This window comes from Lagopus muta, chromosome 18, assembly GCF_023343835.1.
Source record: "Lagopus muta isolate bLagMut1 chromosome 18, bLagMut1 primary, whole genome shotgun sequence".
Taxonomy (NCBI): Eukaryota; Metazoa; Chordata; class Aves; order Galliformes; family Phasianidae; genus Lagopus; species Lagopus muta.
In genome coordinates, this window is record NC_064450.1 from 7855807 (window position 1) to 7875465 (window position 19659).

Sequence of the window (19659 nt, forward strand, 5' to 3'; positions counted from 1 at the left end):
GTGTACACAGAGCAAGCCGGCTCTCAAATTACCTTAACAAAGGCCCAGGATTTTGGCTTTACAAGTACATATTAAACAGCTAACACTCTTTGCATTCAAAATAAGCATCAGCAACAAACTGCTTTAAGATTTTGGAATCCCTCTGTACACAGAGAAGCAACAGAAGAAAAGAAAACATCACTGACTAATGCTAAAGACTTCTATCTCAACTCCACCTACCTCTTTCACGTGGACTTGAACCGGCTGTTCCCTGTGCTGTTCCAGTTAGTTTAAGCAGCAAGGACCCAGAACACACTAGTTTGACAGTGACTTTGCAAACAAACTATGACTTAGTTTTTTTGAGGCTTAAACAGTTCTAAAATAAAAGGGCACCAGCTCTCCCAAAACTTGATGTCTTACGAAAGTCTGTCAGCTATGATTACCCAAGACAGCTACATGAGGATCAGATAATAGTTCCTGAAAAGACCATTGCCTTGCTTCTAAACATAGTATCTTGTTCTCAATACAATATTCTGTGCTTCAAGAGACACTACAACTTGTACAGACTTCCTGCTCTTTGGTCATCTGGAAAGACTGGTTTGTGGTCTTTGCATTTGCTATTCACAGTTTCTTCTTGGTAATGCTGAAGATGTTAATCTCTTATTTGCAAATAAATGCTGGGAATATAAAACTGTTGCTTTCTTAGCAACATGTAATTTTTTTAAAAATACACACACACACAAATCACATTTTCCTTGCATTTCCAAAATTTGTTACACAGTTGTTGTGTTATAAACCCAAGTTCATCTCTTGCCTTTGAGAAGCGCAGTCAGAGATTGCAAGAAAAAAAAGACACAGTCTTCTTTGATTAATGAATTATGAAGAATTTCTGTGATCTTCCCCACCTTTTTTCTACATGTTTAGCACTTTCATCAATGCAAGACACTACTACAGCAGAAATTCTGAGCTTTTTGACAAGATTTAGGAGCCATATCCTGATGTAGTATAATAATCCTAAGGACACTGCCTCCACTGCACCCAAGCCAATCTATACACATTCTGAAGCTTATGTCCACTATTCATATTCATACATGTGATTAAGATAATACACAGTAGAAGTTATTCACTAGCTGTTAATACAGATGCTGCTCCGCCCAGAAACGTGAAAGAAGAAACAGATGGCATTAAAACCTTTCATTACTCAAGAATAAATTTTTTATACATTACCTTCAGTTGAAGCAGCATCAATCATTACTCGTTGCATGAGGACTGGTTCTAATCCAAAATCAAACACAACAGTTTGGCGAAAAGTTCCAAAGATTTCCGTGTTAAAGGCTATACTGACTTTGTATATATAGTGATCTATTCCATTCTGGACCATCTTTCCTCCTATCCATTCCTGACAGTTTTCTGGAACTTCTTGTGATACCTGGGTAGTGCTGTCTCCAGCAGATATTGCAATGATACTGAAATGTGGACGATGGGCATCATAAAGCAATGCCACTCGATACAGCATTCTTGCAGGCTGTCAGAAAAAAATGCAAGCGTTGAAATTAACTACGTTGGAAAACAAAAATTATTTCAAGAGTGTCTTTATTTGCAGTCAGACAATGACAGCTTACAAGAATTCTCAACTTGACAAAGCAGGTATGAGTCCTGCAGGCACAAGTCACAGTGCAAACCAGGGCACCTGATGCACAGTCACCAAAGCTGCTGGAGAAGGCACTGTGCTAGTGAACTGCTTTGTTTTAAAAAGAAGCACTACACAATTTTAATCACAAAAGGCTCTGGAATGCATTCTCATTTTTATTACTCACTCAATGTCAAAAAATAAGCAGTTTTACCTTACAAGTGAGAGCAAACGTCCAAGTTTGATGAGACTTTTTGGTGGTGACAGTTACTGATAGCTCAGGATTATGCTCTACTCTCACTCCTTCTATACTTTCACTAAGCTAGATTAAAAGAAAAAGAGCATATTAAACTTCTACAGACAAAGTCAAAATAAAAGCATTCAGGAAAAACACAGTAATTTGGAACCAAAAATGAAAAAGAATGGTCTCAGATTGTGCAGAACTGATGCAAGTCCTGTGTGGAAATTGAATATAACATGTCCTACTTCAGAGACAAGCAAGCTACTGTATTATATAGAGTAGGCAGAGAGTATGACCATTTACAGCAATTAATCACAGGACTTGATTTTCAAAAACTTAACTGTACATATTTTAAGCAGAACATGATTATATTTAGAATGAAGGATCCAACACAATGAGGCCCCAAGACTGTATTTCCAGAAGACCCCAGATCTCAATGACATCAATGAGAACTCGAGAGATACCAGGAAATGAGAATGAAACTTTCTACTCATTAATGCATTTTGCAGAAAGTCCACTCTTCCCAAACTTAAGTCAACAATAGATGGACCGAAAACTCCTTAGGGTCAGTGGTAAGTAGAGCTGGTCGAATGCCACAGAAACGTTCTTTGGAATTCCCAACAGCTGCTAGGATTCACCATATCCATACCCCTCACTCCTCAGCACTCAAACTTTTTTTTGAACATTGGAAATTGACTTTTCTTCATTAAAGTGTCTGCAGCTGCAGGCAAAGAAGAGGAGCCATGCAAAAACAAGAGTATTCTCTGCTAAGTCATGAAAGCATCAACAATTATTTTCTCCAGTTTAAAAGGTTGTGCCATCCTCTCACAGAACATAAACAATACCATGAGACTTGCCTGACTCATCCTGCACTAGGAATGGTAAATATGCAAAATGAGCACACTGTGATCAACCCACAAACTGTAATTCACCAGCTCCACCATGAATTCCTGAAAAGGACGATTACATCTGCAGAAATGAGTTCAAGTCTCCGGTATCTTTGTAAGAAGAGACAGTGCAGGATGGAAAGGGGAGCAAACTGCTTGGACAATTTCTTGGTAATGAATAGTTCGACCAGCTCTGATAGTAAGGGCCAAAAACAGGCTCACCTGTTAGTTTAAAACATGAGCACATAGGGAAGTAGTATATTTTCCTTACCACTTTCTCAGGAGATAACGAATTCATCCATTTCTCAATCAAGGTTTCCATATAACTGCCCGAACACTGTTTGTTTTCCTTCTGCTGTTTTAATCTGATCAAGCGGGAAGCATATCGTTTTTGCCATTCTGTTAGCTCTTCCTGGGAATGTGCTGAAGTACACTGTGCACCGTACCTGCAGATCCCTTGCTCTAAAAATCTACATAAAATACGGAAAATGATTATGCCTTGAACTTTCCTTTCTCCAATTCAAAAATGAAATTTATCAAAGTCTTACTTTTAAAGCCAGAAGGACATTCCTTAAAGCTTTCTCTGAACTAAAGGCAGTTTTAGTCAATGGGAATTAATCTGGAAATGTATAAACACACAGCATTCTGTAAGATAGGCAGCAGCCTCTTACTGAAAAGGCTGAAAAGATGTGTCAGATTTCTTTGAAACACACGGGGATTTCTTACAAGATTTCCAGCTCCAAAGAAGAATCAAATGTTTGTAAAGCAATTAACACAGTGAGATCACAGACCACCCCCGAAATTGCTAGGCACTGTATTAACATGAATAAAATGCTGTCACAAGGGAAGATGCAGCATCATTGCCTCCAATAGTCATGCCATCAGCTGGCATTTGCTCAATCAGCAGTTTTTCCCAGCACAACAGTGACATCCCGTGGACTTAACCACGAAATACACCTTGACAGAAATCTCTCAAGGAAAAGATTTATTTCCCTTGGTCCAAAAGGGTTTATTTTTAGAGAGTTAAGGACTTGTTAAAAATTCATAGCATGAGCTGATGCATCTAAATTAATGATTGTCAGCACCCCGCAACATTGACAAACACAGAAGAAGTCATCAGTGATTGAAAAACATTTCCACAGTAACCAGATTACGTAACACAAAACACAGCATGAACTAGCATGTGAATTTGAACTAGCTGACAAAATACTTGACTATGACTCAAAAACCTTGCAGCAAAAGCACCTGGATATACAGGCCACACTTTCATCACTGATTACAACATAACACCTTTCCTTTAAGAAAAGTTTGTTAAAAGTATTTAAAGGTTTAAGTGTCAAATCTCTAATAAAAGAAGCATGATATATACTATGATGTTACTGCAGATTTTCCCAAGCTATGATCCTCAATATCTTTTGAATGAAAATATTTTTCTTAGTAGGCAATTTCAATACAGCATCACACATTTTCAAATTCAGCATTGCATTGATGTATTAAAATGCTAAAGCATAATTGCCATTATGGTGGCCCAAAGGAAATGGAGCAAAAGTATAAAATATAATGTCAACCCATTATTATAAGGTATTTAGAATATATAACATATATAATCTGGCAGATTTGCTTTTTCCTTTCCATTATTTAATAGAAAAGCATTTTACCTTAAAAATCTGTCATCATCATGCATGCTTTCCAACTTTTCTGTGTTAAGACCTTTTTTCCCTTCTGAGATTAGTTTCTTATTTAATACCCCTGCAATTCCATAATTTCATTACCCAGAACAAATACAACAGACTCCTACAGCTTTACAGTGCATGGGAAAAATAAATCACAACTTTATAAATTCACGTTCAATACCTGCAGCCAACTCATTATAAAAAAATTAACACCTTAAATCCATGGTCAGAATCTTACTGCTCATATGGATTTGCTGACTAAAGCACATCTTTCTCACTGTAAAGGTTAACACATAAGTAACCAGTAAAGCTAATCACAGCTTCAGTGGAAAAGGTTTCAGAGCAATGGCTGGAAATATAGTAAAGATGCTACTAAACAGAAAGTTATCATGAAGGTTAATATTTTTTTTAAAGGTTTCCTTTTAAAATACTGATTATAGATTAGATGTGCTAAAAGTAAACAGCTTCCAGGATTTAGCAGCTCTAGAAAAACCACATCAAACGTACTCCAATTTCAACAGAATTGAGTGGTGCCATCTAAAAAGCAAGTCAGATTGCTACCCATGCAATAAATTTTGCTCATTTGAATAAATTATAGCAGAATGAAGTGTGCAATTTTTGTTTCTTCCCCTATAATATATTATTACATAAGCAGTTACCATTATATCGGGACAAACTACAGGCAGAACTGACTGGTGGACTGAAATGGGGAGAAGAAACTTCAATACAACTAAAAGCTGTTGGACTTCCAGCAAGAAAATTCACCCCTATGTATAAGAATTTAGGTTAAATGGACATTGTGAGATCCAGAGGGAAATTCTGCAAGCATCTTTTAAGCCAAGATCACTTTTCAGCAAAGCCCACCCATCTGAAGGCTTGCACCTATATGCTGACAAAGTATGCTTCACTGTGCTTCCATTTGCTAACAATACTGTCTATGGAAGTGAATTTCCAAACACCTGAAATTATACAAATTCAAAAAGGGAGGGGAAGGTGACAGATGTTGCCCTGCCTCTAGAAAAATGCTGCTCAAGCTATCCTAAAGACAACAGAAATAGTGATTTTACCTTACAGAAAAACTGAGGTGCCTCTGCATAAACTGACTTCTCTAAAAAACTATGAATGAATCAGCTCCTGTTCTAGTAAGTGCTTTCACCTTTCTGAACATTTAATCATTCATTTATCAGCTTGGTCAAAGAGGAAGTGTTTTGATTCTTATGAGAACATTGGTATAAAGAAAAGGTGTTACCTTTTACATAGTGTATATTCTTCACTGCTTGTGACTCCCCTGGGTGGAGGGCGGAACTGCCAGCCATCCCGGGACCCTGCAGGTAGGAAAGCAACCCAAGTTCTGACTAGTTGCTAATTATTTTTTTAACTCTGATAGCACCCAGAGAACCATGCCTTTAAACATCAATCCAAAGTGTATTAACACAAAATTATCCACCTTAAAAATAATCTTCAATCCTTAACAAATTTATTTAGAACAGAGGTTTAAAGGGTATGAAGGCAAATTTGAATCATTTGCAGAAATCATTAAGCTCTGGTACAACGCTTGGACAAATAACTGGAAAATTCTGTCAACAAATTCAACCAACAATGAGATAATTCAACCTAAATCCCAAGGGTTCGTCAAAATAAACAGTCAAGACTGATTTCTGGTGCCTGCTATCCAGTGTTGAACATTCATCGGAATCTTCAAGGACTTCTCACTACAAAATTACGTAGCTTTATAAATGAATTACATACCTTCTTCTAAATCTTCTACATGATATCCTGATGGAACTTTATCAGCTGCCTACAATTATTAAAAATACAGTTATAAAGGATCACAAAACAATCTCAGCAATGAGAACTGCTCTGGCTTCTTTACTTGTAAAATGTGTTTCAGATCAATTGATACAAAAACATTCAGAAGTCTGAACTCAGTTATGGTCACAAAGGTGATTCTGTAACAACTAGATTACAACCAATGATACAATTAATTCTGTCAGGAAGGCTGAGTCCACTCAACTTCAGAAGAGAATTTTAGAGGGTTCCACCACAAGGAGGGTATTTTCATGTGGACTGCAATCAAAATTGAAAAGGCCAAAAGTCCAACCTCAATATTGAAATGTCTCTCAGTTTAAAATCTATATTACGAGTAAAACCCAAATCAATGACTTAAAGCATAAGAAGCCAAAAATTAAAAAATTAAAAGAAGTGACGGAGAGTGGTTATGCCATTTTACTGAAGTCCTACAGAATCATTTCCAACAGGGAAAAATAAAATAACATAATTAAAATGCATCAAATTCTTTCTACTTGCTACTTCAGCCTATAAGCATCACTATTTTCTCATACATCATGAGAAACTGGGAGGAAAGGCTGCTGAAAAGGTGGTAAAGACCAACAGCCCAGAGGAAACTACTGTGTCTAAACCAGCAGGAGTAAGTGAGCCCTGCCATGCTGGGATATTCTTCAGTTCTATCAGTTGCTACTCATTATTTTCCCAATAGCATGCTCATTATTACCTCTGTTTCAGCAAGAAGTGTTTTCAGTCGTGTCAGATCTTTAGTTACCATCCCGTTCTGGGGAGAGAAGTGAAGGAAGAAAATATTCACATATGAAACACAAACTTTCAAACACATTAAACAACAGCAGGCGAGTTCATCCCTCTCATCACCAAAATGAAGGGCCATGAGGAAAGATTGAATTTGACTTCCAATGCACAGTGCTAAATGATATCTGTGTACAAGAGCAGCACATGTAGAACAAAAGCTCTTAAGTTTGGCAACCAGCCGAGACAGATAATATTAATAGTGACGTTACTTACTGAATGCTATCATCCAGACCAATACCCCACACACAAGTGGTGGCCATGGAGGCAAGATGCTCCAGTGGACAAGGGCTCTTTGCTCAAAACTTCTGCTCTATTATCAGCTTGGCTACTGGCCTGCTGGGTCACCTTCTGCAGTCACATCTTCATGCCTCGGCTTCCCACTTGCAAAATGTTGACTGTAACACTGCCTGCCTCTACACAGCACTTGGTAAGCTGCTGGCAGAAAGCACTACACAACAGCCATATGCTATGGCTGAACACTTCAGCTCCAAAGGAATCAATATAATAAACTGTCAGTGCCACTGCAGCAATGAATTCGTTTCTTCTTAAGGATATATTTTACAGCCCACTGATTTCTGCTTCCAACTCTCTCTGCTCTGATGCAGACTATATCATTTTTGGATTTTTCACTGAAGATAAGCAATGTAACGAAAAGTACCTGCATGTTCAGGCATACCTGAATTAAAACCTTTCAAAAGTGAGTTTAGCTCAAATAGATAACTAGTGTGCAACAGCTTTACATTCATGCAAGACAAAACCAAAAACCATCTTTGTTTTAATTCTAGTATATTTTTGCAGAAATTTAAGTCTCACTGCATTCACCAGACTTCTCCACATTTTTATTTGGTGCCCTGCTGAAGATTTATGTACTCAACAATTCACAAGCTTAGATTCACAGCAGAAAGGTTGCAAATTGAACCTGCTGAGCTTAAATGTATTAAAGCATAAATGAAGTAACCAAGAGTCACTCTCTTTAAGTCACAGGGGAGGAAAGTGGAGGGATTCCAGCTCTTCAATGAATTCCTTCCAAAACTTTGTTTCATTTTTCTTCTCATCCATTGGCGGAAGTCAGTGAACGAGTTTGATTTTAACATTCCCACCAAAAGCAACAGTGAACAATGACCTTAAAACCTCTTACATTCTGCTTTGTAACAGAACTCTGGAATCACATAGGAAGATACCTTTCTGTACAGTAGTATCAAACAAGGCCACTGTACATTCCCTATGATAAGGAGTTTGGGGATTTTTACTCATTTTTTCTAAAATCAAGTTTCCTTCAATCTTGCCAGGAATTTTTCAATGAAACTTTTTTCCCCACTAGAAAACACCAACCAGCCAAAGAAATCTCTTTTATTTATGTAGAAACAGTCAACAGTGGGGGATGGAGAGAAGGAAAAAAAAGAAGAAAAAAAAAAAATCAGGATAGATATAGCACAGAAAGACAACCAGAACATTCAGAAACACCTATTGCTTAAGTCAAGCACCAAGATACAAGTCATGGATTTCAGCTGACCGCAGGTTGTTTTCTAGGTGAATGTCTAACTAGGAAAGGCACAATCACTCAGGTGCACTTTCACGTCTTTGGCTCGATTAACATATTTTCCAAAAGAAATTTTAAAAATCCATATTCATAGATATCTCATCAGGAAAGTGACTCTGCATAACTAATAAAGTATCAACACACAACTCATATAATAATACCCCAAAAAATTACACTTCAGCATCACAGTTTAATAATACTGAACATGATTAATCATTTAGAAATGTGTAATTACAAGGCAATGCTCGTGTAGCAATTTACTCCCAAAGAGAACTCATTTTTATCTCCTTTTCCTTCCCCAAACCCAATTTCAAGGTAACAGTCTCTCATGATACTTAACACACAGTCTGACAAGAGTTGCTCTTCTCTGCATTACAGGCCACGTCTCTGGATTGAGCCCACCAGCAGTTCAAGGTGATGAATTGCATATTGTTTAATCAAGATTAGAGGAATTAAAAGGATATGGTTCTTTGGAGACTTATACACATCCCTAGTTTTCCCCATCTGAGCAGTCACTTTAAACCTTAACATCTTTTGACAGTTCAAGGGTAAAACAGAAACCTTGATAAGATGAAGTATTTCCCTGAAAAACTCTTCATGCTGTCTCACACTGTAGGCCAGTTATTTAATAGTCCCAACAACATTTTTTTCTGCTTCAAAGGTTAAATTCACTGAAGTACACACACAAAATGGTGTCAGGGGAGACCCAAAATATAAGCTGAAGTTTGAAATTCACATTATTCTATTAAATTTCACAAATACAATTTTTTCTTGCCTTTTTTTTTTTTAATCTTTCCCTCTTCAGGATTCAGAGCCAATGAGAAGAAAAACTTGTCTAAATCAAGCTGACTCCGAAGCACTGACACAGCATGATCTCTGGCTTTTGCTATCACTCATTCTGCCGCAAGCCTCCAGTCAAACATAGGTTTGTTTTTCAAATACATCCCCCCCAAAAAAACGGAAATACAAAACTGCTTTTTAAATTACACAGATTGCAGGAAACACACTTACCAGTGATTCACCCATCAGTGATTTGGAAAGAACATTAGACACAATTTGCAGCTTCCCTTTAAGATGCATGCAGCAGAGCACCGCACGGAAAGATCCATCTCCCTTGGCCAGCCCCTCTCCCAGCACTGCAACACAAACCAGCAACTATTAGCTTCATCACAGCATACAATTAAATAAACCCTACAGTTTTCCTTCATCTTTACCATGAAAATAATGTCCGAAACGTGGATTAAAAGCACGGCTTCTCTGAAAGACAAGACTTGGTATTACTTGCTCATGCCTAATATTAACTTGAAACTTGTCTCCTGCCATCTAAGAAATGCTGTACACGAGTCTCAAAAAAGGCTGTAATGTTTACATTCTAAAATAGACAAAAAATTAAATACGGGAAGGATAAATCCTAATATGTGACATAGACACAAAGGACCTCCTCTTCACTGAAAGGGGGAAAAAAAAACCCAGCAACCAACAACTTCTCAGTAACACAAACATGCTCAGGAAGATCCATTCATGCTCACAAAAAGCATGCCCTGTAGTTTCCAAATATAGCTAACCTCGTCGTGGTCAATTCCTGTTACTTTAAAAGGGCTTTTATTCACTTATGCTGTAAAGTTCAGGATATAGGAACGATTGTTTCAGTCCAGAAGTTTACAAGCTCCACGTAACAGAAAACCTGCCTCATGTTTTCTAGCACTGGATCAGCTAGTGAGACAAACAGACACTTTCAGCAACGCTTCCAATAGTGAAAGGATTTATTTCATGACACAGCCTTGCTTCAGACCAGCAGGCATAACATGTAATCACATATATTACCTGACCAGAAAAAGCAATGCCCTCCTGAGCAACTAAAAGGCCAGTGAAGCTGAGCACGTGAATTGAAAAGAAGGCTGGACAGTTGTTTAAAAAAAATAATAATAATAATAATTACAGAATAAATACAGAATACAAATCTGTATTACTGTCATTGCAGGCAACATCAGCATCTGTGTTTATACTGCTATTCACGCAGACCATGGGTGCCAACAGCTTGTGTTACTGCTAACAGGAATTTTAAACTCGCCACAGCTTCAGGATTACATTTTGGAATGATAAAGCAAAGCTCCTCACTCAGACGTTCACATCATTAACAGAAACTACATCAAATGTGACAGAAATAAGAGTCCCACAAAAACACGTACACAAAACTGATCAGACAGCCCATCAAAATGCAATGGTAACTAAATACTGTCTGTACAGCCCCTCCAGGATTACTCCAGATTCACCACTCTGATGATACTGACCACATTTCCAAAAATAGAGCCAACTTCCCAAACCAGAAGCAGCAGCACCAGAAATAGCTTCAGCACGTCTGACAGTTTGCTATTTTAGCCTCAAAGACTGGATGTCCAATTATGAAATTCTGTATCATTAACCACACAGTGCTACCCAGCTAAAACATGCAGTTGCACATAAAATGTTACAATACATGAACTAATTCCTTCTGTTAAAGATTTGTGTAGCAGCTTAATAGATTTCTTTACTATCACTCCTTGTAACAGTGCAAGCATTACACTATACAGAACATGCATTTCTTGATTTACCCCCAAAACAACTTGTCGTTCAAGGTCAAAGTAGAACAGTCACAGGTATGTAACACACTGGGTTTGTACAAAGAAATAGAAATCTGTCTTGAAAAGTAATTGTGAGCATCAAGGAATACAGTTAGGCCATACTAAGGTGCTTTCTCCCAAAGGATATTTCAAACAAAACTGGAACAAAAACCTTTAAGGATTACAATGAAAATACTCAGATGTTAGGCTGCAATCAATAACAGCATAACAAAGAGAACCCCAATGCAACTGCTGATTGCTATATGCATAAAAATAAGGTGTATATAATATACAGGCACACACACACCACTTTTACACTGGCAAATAAATATGGCGTGAAGTTGATGAATGTCTTCAGTTTCGGATCTGGCAAAAGCACATGCAGAATACGCTGGCATGAATTCAAGGTATTAACTCTACACTGGTCTGGTTCTTTATCACTAAGATACAAGCTGGTTCCTCTAGATTTTTCAAATTTTCAGGTGTACTCAACGATTGGTTGGGTTTGATTGGCTCCTATTCCACCCCTTTCCATGCACAACTAGTGAGAGAAAGGAAAAATGCAGTTAACACCACGGTTCATCTGAGATGCTGGTTTCTGACACACGTGCCAAGAGAAGAAAAATGTTCAACAGACAAATGTGACCCAACTAACATTGCAACAATCCATCAGATTGCATCAGTGAGATCACCATTCATTCAAAAGGATTCTCCTTCCTGCCTCCTTTAAACGTCATTCTTCTTTCCATACAGCTCCCTCTCCCACCTATTTGCCATCATGAAAGGCAACTGGCACGTATCAACAGTTAGACCAAGAAAGGTCTACAACTTGGGTACCAGTGAAGACAAATGCGCTTTAAAAAAGATAAACACCACTGCACAGAAACATCACAACAGTATAATCACAAAGTCCATGCAACAAAACTGTCATCCCAGGAAATTTCCTTTAAAATTCAAGAATAGTTAAGAAACCAAAAACCAGAAGGTGGGATCTGCCCTGCTTGTTCTTCCAAATCTAACCTATCAACTGTTTACCAAATGTTTACCAAACTCAGCAGAGTTCTCAGTAAGAACCGAGTTACTTTCCCTATAAATCAGTTACAAAGCAATTAACCAACCTTGCTAATGTTTTAAAATGCCCCAATTAAACAAGGCACAGAAACACAAAAGGCTCAACTTGAAAAGCCACAAGTTCGGAAGTTCCAGCAAATAGAGATGAACATAAGCACACCATCCTGCTGCATCTCTCTGAATCAACACCAAATATGCAAACCCAAATATCAACCAACAACCCTAGGAAGGAATACGGAACAACCAGTTGTCTTTATCATCACAAAAATCCTATCATCAATCTATCCTACATCCATATGGTAAAATATCTACTTGCCCAAGAGCACCCCTACGCCAAAGAAAGCCGCTTCTCAGTTCTGGCACCTGAATGTAAGGTATAAAATAGTGAGATCTCCTTAGAAAATCAAGTAGAGAAAGTCTTGTAAAACAAATAAATTTAACTAGCAAAACATCCCCTGTTAGCAAACCAACAAATTCAGACAACTGACTGCAATTTACAACACTAAATAGTAAAAGAAAGAAATAACCATACCATGCCTACAGTCTTCATCTGCTTGCCCATACTTTTTCTGAAAGGTAAAACATGAAAAGTTTAAAAATAGCATTATTCCACTTGGCATAAACAACTACATGCTTCAATTAGAATTTTCTTAAAACTTTTACAAACTCATTGGCTCTTTTTTTCCCAGGGTAGAACACATAGAGAACATCAGTCACTTGACAAATCCAGTCTAATGAACCTTTACAATGCTGATTTTGTCCTCAAATTCTCAGTAAATGAATATTGTAAAGGAGGTATGTGAAAGTGCAAAGATATGTTTATGTACCCATCTGTAGGTGGCTGACAGCATCCTGAAAAAACCTTGACTTTCTTCCTAGACTCCAGATTTAAAAAAATCCAACTGCTGCTAATACTGTGCTGCTGGAATGTGAGGGTCTGTAGCTTATTTACTGTCTTATCAATGATGATTTTAAACACTACATCTTTTGCTAAAACACAAAGACATTTTTCTACTTAAAAATCTGTATAAATCTTTAATACTTAAGTACTTAAAGTATCTCTGTAATTCTTTAATAGAGAGGTTTTGATTGCAAGAGTTTTCCAAAATCCCTGAAGGCTTACTGCAACAAATGCCACTATGCTGAACATCAGACAGGTGCCTCAAAGCATTTCCAGAGGCATTCAGGTCAGAAATGTGTTAAACACTGCTAAGCATCTATCTGCCTACTGACCTATGGAAATGATTTTGAGAAGTCCATCTGTGGGAACACAAGTGCCACTAAAAAAACAAACAGCAAAACCAAGCCAGCTATATGATAGGTCACATCTAAACTCAGGAAGCTTCCTAATTCTTATTTTGCACATGGAATAGCTAACTATCTATTTAAAGAATGGGCTTGATTTATCTTAAAGGCGTCCAGCAAGCTCTTACAAGTCGGCCAAACATTTTCCATGTGAGATGATGTTGTTCATAACTGATAAGTGAAGATTTGAGGACAAGAAGGCGCCTGTAAATCTGTAATAACAACATTTCCAAAACAGAAGGGTAAAGAAATTAACCATTCCAATGTCCTTTCCCTTAGGGAACTGTAGCATTCTAATGCATTCATGGAAGATCCCACTTTTGGTAATGGCATCACCTACAATTCAGGGACTGCATTTACAAAAACCCTTACAAAGCTCCCAGTTTTCACATTTCCATTCAAAATCCACCAGAGCCTGAGAGTTACGTCTTTCAGCAGACATGCTCCAGCCTAGCAATAGAAAACTAGCAGTGATCAAATATTAAAAGACTACTGCTAGGTTATGCAAAAACAGCTAAATTAAGTATGAACTGGTTGCCTGAATTCTGGCATTTCTTAACTTTGTTTTTTGAGCATTTACATCTGTAAGTTTAATTTAATGCTCTTTAAAGAGAAGGTAATTTGGTACGGCATTCAGCATAGCTTTTATGAAAACAATACTCAAAACCAGTTATTTTTTCTTCTTAGAATATACTTTGGATTTTAAAAAATGATAATTCTTTATTACTTTAAGAAACTGTGATTCAGACCCAAACTATTTAGAGGTACCAATCTTGAAAAAATAAACAGATCAGGGAAAACTATGAGACAGAAGCCTCAAACATGTTTTAACAATGAGGATTCTGTGGCAAACCAGTATGGCAACTATAGGAAAACACAATTTTACATAAATCTTGATGGTGCAAGATACTTGATTGTTCTTTCCAGTTCATTAGATACTATGAAAGAGTCACACTCACAAGTTGTAAAAAGGAAGCAATTCTATACAGCAGAGTCTCGATTTTGATGCGGTCGATTTCTGCCTGGCATGCCTCCGGGAGGTGAGCTGGGGGGTACTGGCTGAGGGAAAGGAGTGCCTCTGTGCAATGCTTCACTGCCACTTCATAATCCTGCTGCTTAAGGGATTCACATGCTTGTTCACATGACTTCTCTGGTCTTCTGTCTGCCATGACTCAGGGACAGAAATCCTAGAGTGGGGGCAGAGGGGATGATAAAACGTTGGTTAGCTGCATGATGGCAGTGACAACTTGCCAACCAACTGCCGTTCCCACCTCCAGGTGCTGTAGCACATCCCCTTTGGTCCACGCCACTTGTGTTCCCTATCCCAACCTAACTAACCTCTTCCCAATCTTCTTTCCACGCTCCTACTCACAGCCCTCCTGGCTCTCACTTTCAGTTCTAATTCAAGAAGGTACTTAAGCCCATGACTGATTAAAAAAAATATATATAGTGGTTTCAAACTTCAATGCCAGCATGGGTTTAAGCACTTTGCTGCATAGAGGCTTCTGTGTTCTCAAGTCTGCTTTGGAAGCAATGCAGCTCATCCACCAGCCACTTCCCTGAGCCTGCAGCGCTTTCCCCAAGATACCTTCAGTTTCATAGCACTCCTCACTACTCCTAGGGCACACGGGCCAGCCTCTGGGGTGGATGAAGCACATCAGACACACAAAGGATGAGAAGGAGCTGGAGGTCAGCAGGAACCCACTCAACAGCTCCTGCTGAGCTTTAGTTGCATTTGTGTCTGAGAAAGCCTAAGTGCCCCCACCGCACCAACACCCTGCCAACAGAACCCCTTGAACAGTTCTGAAGCAAACATTCTGTGGGGGGAAACTGAAGCAGGGGGACAGAAATCTATAGAGAAGACAGACATCATCACCTGCCAGTGAACTGAGACAAATGCTTATCCACATGGAACCTACGCAGAGAAAAGCAAAGCCTTTCCATAATTTCTATCTGTGGTGTGCCTTCATTCATAATACTTAAATACACATCTCTAGAGACATTTTACTTCAAAGCTGACTTGATAAAAAACATGTTCTGATAGCCAAAAGAGGGAAACTTTAGAATTCTCACATTGACTGTTAGCAAGCAGCACACTGCCCATATCCATGGCATGATACCATCTGCCATGGGCATCTAAAGACAAACTCCAACATCCCTGAAAATTCTGCTACTGCAGTTTTCTTTTACATTTCACATTTGTAGATTTTTAACCAATCTAAGAATAACTTCAAGAAATTACCTGAAAAATCAAATAAAGATATCTTCCACGTAAGAAAAGCTCCTCACTATCCCACTTCTCTCACTAACACCCATCTGGGCCAACACACAGTGTAAATGTAAGCAAGAAGTTCAATACATGACAGCATTGCCATGTTCCCCACCATTCTGAAGATTTTACTTTCAGTATCACAACAGAAACACGTAAGGTAACACTGACTTCCGAATACAACATTGACTTAAACCACATTCCCTCTTACAACATTTATATGAAAACATCTCACATCCACCACTGTAGAGGTGAAGGAACACAGATATGAAGTAGCTTTTGCATTTCCATACACGTGAGAAGATCCATCTGAGGAGTAACTACATCAACACTCAGTTGGATCACTTAAATAAGCACGTTTTCAGTCAGAACCGCTAGGTGTTGTTACGTTTATGCAAGGAGCCTTCTGTGTGCAACTAAAAATGCAACAGATTTCTATTTCACTCAAGTTCTATAGCACAGCAAGCTTTACAAACCCAGGGTTTGCTGCACAACAACAGTTAATTGATGCCTTTCTCACGTACTTTGTTTTCCTCCCGAGGGACTGAAAAGAGAGGATTTCATGAACTCTGCTGTGCTTCTGATTTCCTCACTTCCTGGCTGACAAAGAACCAAAATTCCTTTGACCAGAAGTCTCAGCAGAGCTTCTGTGTGTTTACTGCAGAAGAACAGTTTATACACAGATCCCACGCTGGCCAGCACAACCAGCAGGCAGAGGGAGGCTCCTTTACCCAGCCCTTCTTCTCCACCACAGCACTACAAAAAGCAAAACGTTATTTACCAATTGCCTTACGCTGGCTGTTGCAACAAACACTGAACAAGTTTGTGGAGAGGTCTGACACCCCCAGCAGCAGCCACAGATTTCTCTGGTCAGTTGTAGATTTGGAGAGCGCTGCAGAGGACGTTGTATTCTCAGCTCCTTGAGAAACTGAGCAAATGACTCATGCACTTCAGCCTTTCTGCCTGCTAAATCGAGATTATAATACGAAGCATGCAGCAGAACAAATGTCAGGATTATTCATTTTCTCAAAACGGTTTGGAGGACTGCATACCAAAAGAGCGGCATTCACATCTGAATAATTATTTATTCTAATAGCAAACTCCAAGAGATCTTCAGAATTTTGCGAAACCAGTTAACAGCCATATCCCCACTAACTGAAGGTACACATCTGAAACCAGCAGACCTTAGAAATTCAGCCACAACATATTATCACCAACACCTTTATTATCAGCAGCCAATTCAAAGCATTCCTCAGCTTCAAACCACCTCCAGCAGTGCCACTGCCCTACAGGAAGGCTTCTGATTTACCCAATTAAGTAACATATTTACGTACAGCACCTGCCAATGCTGTCAGATAGAACAGTAAGCATCACACCGACTTGAGCCATACAGGAGCTGGCAGCTCTTCCCATGAGTTAATGCAGAGATGTAACCCTCACTTCGTAATTCCTAGCTCCAAAAACCTCCTCCCATTAGTAGAAGAAAGCTTCCTGACCTACATTTATTTCAAGGCCAAGTCATGTCCAGCTTAACCTCCACAAAACATCTGCTATCTCTATCGTTTACAAGATCTGGCTAACTCCAAACTGGTGTAACTCAAACCCTGGTGCCCAGTTTTGTTTTGCCTGGGATTTGAGAGAGACTTTCTCCCTACTAATGATTTTTGGGGTCAATTTTCATAATGTGTATTTCTCCTTCTAACCAATGAGATTCTGTAAACATACAGACAGAGTAATTAAAAGCTAATCCCCAAACAAAACTGCCCTCCAAACTGCAGAATGGGCCAGGAAAGGCAGAAAGGACAGCTTCAGAAGGAAGAGCTCCAAACCAGACCACCTACACTGCCATCTACTTCCCATGAACACTGCCCTGCTTGGTGCACAGGAGGTTTTGGAGAATTACTCCACAGCCTGATTGGTTCAAATGCAAACCAAAAATCAGCGTAGGAGAGAACATCGTGATCTAGAATTTCAGTATTTCCGAGCGGTTTAACTCCTGACTCTGCATTTCTAAGCTGCACAGTTTACTGATGTATTTCATGCAACCAAAGGGTTCACATACTAAGATAACAGTAAGTAAACGACAGTTCCAAACAAATTCAAACAGATGATTTTTAGTTCACTGTAAAGCATCGAGCCACATAACTCCTGCTGTACTTCATAAACAAACAGATTAGAGGGCACAATTCTGTTCCTATTAATGCTATTGGCAAAATTCCCAATGTCTGCCAAGACAGAAGGATCAGATCCAAGGTCTTGCATGCCAAGCTGACAAATAGCAGACAGTAAATATTTGCATATTTTAAACAGACATTAACATCTCTTGTGAAGATTTATGCTAAAGCAATGATGTTCAACTTGCAGTCCCACAGAGAGACCGGAGGAATTCGCCACAAACTGAATGATGCTCTGAGAGCCACGAAGTGGGATCTGTGCTCTGTAGCACATGTGAGACCCAGGGCCATGGGCACACGGAGTGGAAGAGCCTTTGCAGCTGCCTCCTATTACAAGGCACAGCTCTGCTGGCAGCAGTCAGCACCCACCTGCTCCCTGCCAGAGCCATCAGCTGTGCCTCCTGCCAGCACCGTGCTGCAGTCTCCGAGAAAGAACAACAGTAGGCCAGCTTGGGAAAGGTATATGGTCACCTTGCAGATAACTGAAAAGGCTGCTACTAAACAGGACAATAAGGAAAACCATAATTCAGCTTCTTACTGATATCCAGAGGCCAATTCTTGCCACATGCTGCCATCTACCCAGACAGAAGATGTTGTTCCTAAAGATCATTTGTTAGTAAAAGAAAAAATTTATTGTCTTGCCCATAATAATGAAGGCCAAAAACTGCATTCATGAGCTTAGCTGCTCAAGAATCCATCCATCAGTTTCCATGTTTCACTAAAGCAGTCTCCAAGCCTTTTAGGAAAGCGTTACACTTGGCATAACTTTCTGAAGTTTGTTTCTGGTAAGACTGAGATGTAAGCAATTCACACATGAAGGTCTCAGAACTGTGAGAATTGTTTCCATAATACAAAGAAGTAATATTTGGGAAGTGAGATAGCTGGGAAGGACACAGCATTGTGACTCAACAGCCCTTACTTCCATCTACCTCAAAACTATCAGGAAAAGACTGACAATAAACTTTAATTCACACAAGGAAAAGCCTGCGTTCATTTTATAATCTGGAGTAAGTAAAATACACGAGGTAATGCAGTACAACACAGATGTCAGCTATCACACCTGTGACTGCAACATCATACATTAAAAAAAGGAACAGATCACTAAAGCTCAATCACTACAGAGACACAGCAAACATACTCTCTTTGTCAGTCCACATACTAAAATAGAGAATAAATCTGTTTACTGCTAAACCACATTATATAGCAGTTCTGGCATCTCTAGGGAGCCCAACTGAAGGTACCTCTGCATCACGTAATTGTTTTTGTAGTATTCTGAAATACCACTCAAGTATCTTTAGATAAGAAAATTCACATTATTTACTTTCCTTACATAAAATTGTAAAATGAATTTACTTTGTTTTAAGACAAAAAGGCATTTTAGGCAAGGTTACAAGAAGGAATGTAATACAGAAGCCACTTATAGACATACACAGATGAAAAAAAGTACTTTCATACTACATATACATCACAAATAACCCCATCTTCAGAAACCATTTAATGAAGTGATAGCAGATAATGATTGTGCACTACACCAATGTGAAAGGCATAACAGAACACAGAGGAAAAGGACAGTGCCTCTCATGCAAAAAATAACAACAGGAAAGGTTACTTCTGGGCTTTTTTTTGGTTTTTAAACCAAGAACATAAGAGCTGAATTCTTATGCACTCATCTACTGCAGTTATGGCTGA

At 38.8% G+C, this 19659-nt stretch overlaps 1 protein-coding gene across 6 annotated transcripts in view; it reads right to left on the minus strand.

The window, feature by feature from the left end:
* Positions 1-19659, minus strand: part of HELZ (helicase with zinc finger) — a 73975-nt gene that overhangs the window by 43989 nt on the left and 10327 nt on the right. For 5 of the 6 annotated variants that reach the window (XM_048965414.1, XM_048965415.1, XM_048965416.1 and 2 more), the window contains 9 exons: positions 14487-14714; positions 12755-12791; positions 9563-9687; positions 6923-6979; positions 6160-6208; positions 5660-5735; positions 3009-3207; positions 1824-1931; positions 1207-1504 (listed from right to left, as the gene is read on the minus strand). In XM_048965414.1, the coding sequence (XP_048821371.1) occupies positions 1207-1504; positions 1824-1931; positions 3009-3207; positions 5660-5735; positions 6160-6208; positions 6923-6979; positions 9563-9687; positions 12755-12791; positions 14487-14696 (1159 nt within the window). In that variant the 5' untranslated portion in view covers positions 14697-14714. Of the gene's footprint in view, positions 1-1206; positions 1505-1823; positions 1932-3008; positions 3208-5659; positions 5736-6159; positions 6209-6922; positions 6980-9562; positions 9688-12754; positions 12792-14486; positions 14715-19659 lie in introns of those variants that run through there. The other variant, XM_048965419.1, reaches the window with a different exon arrangement.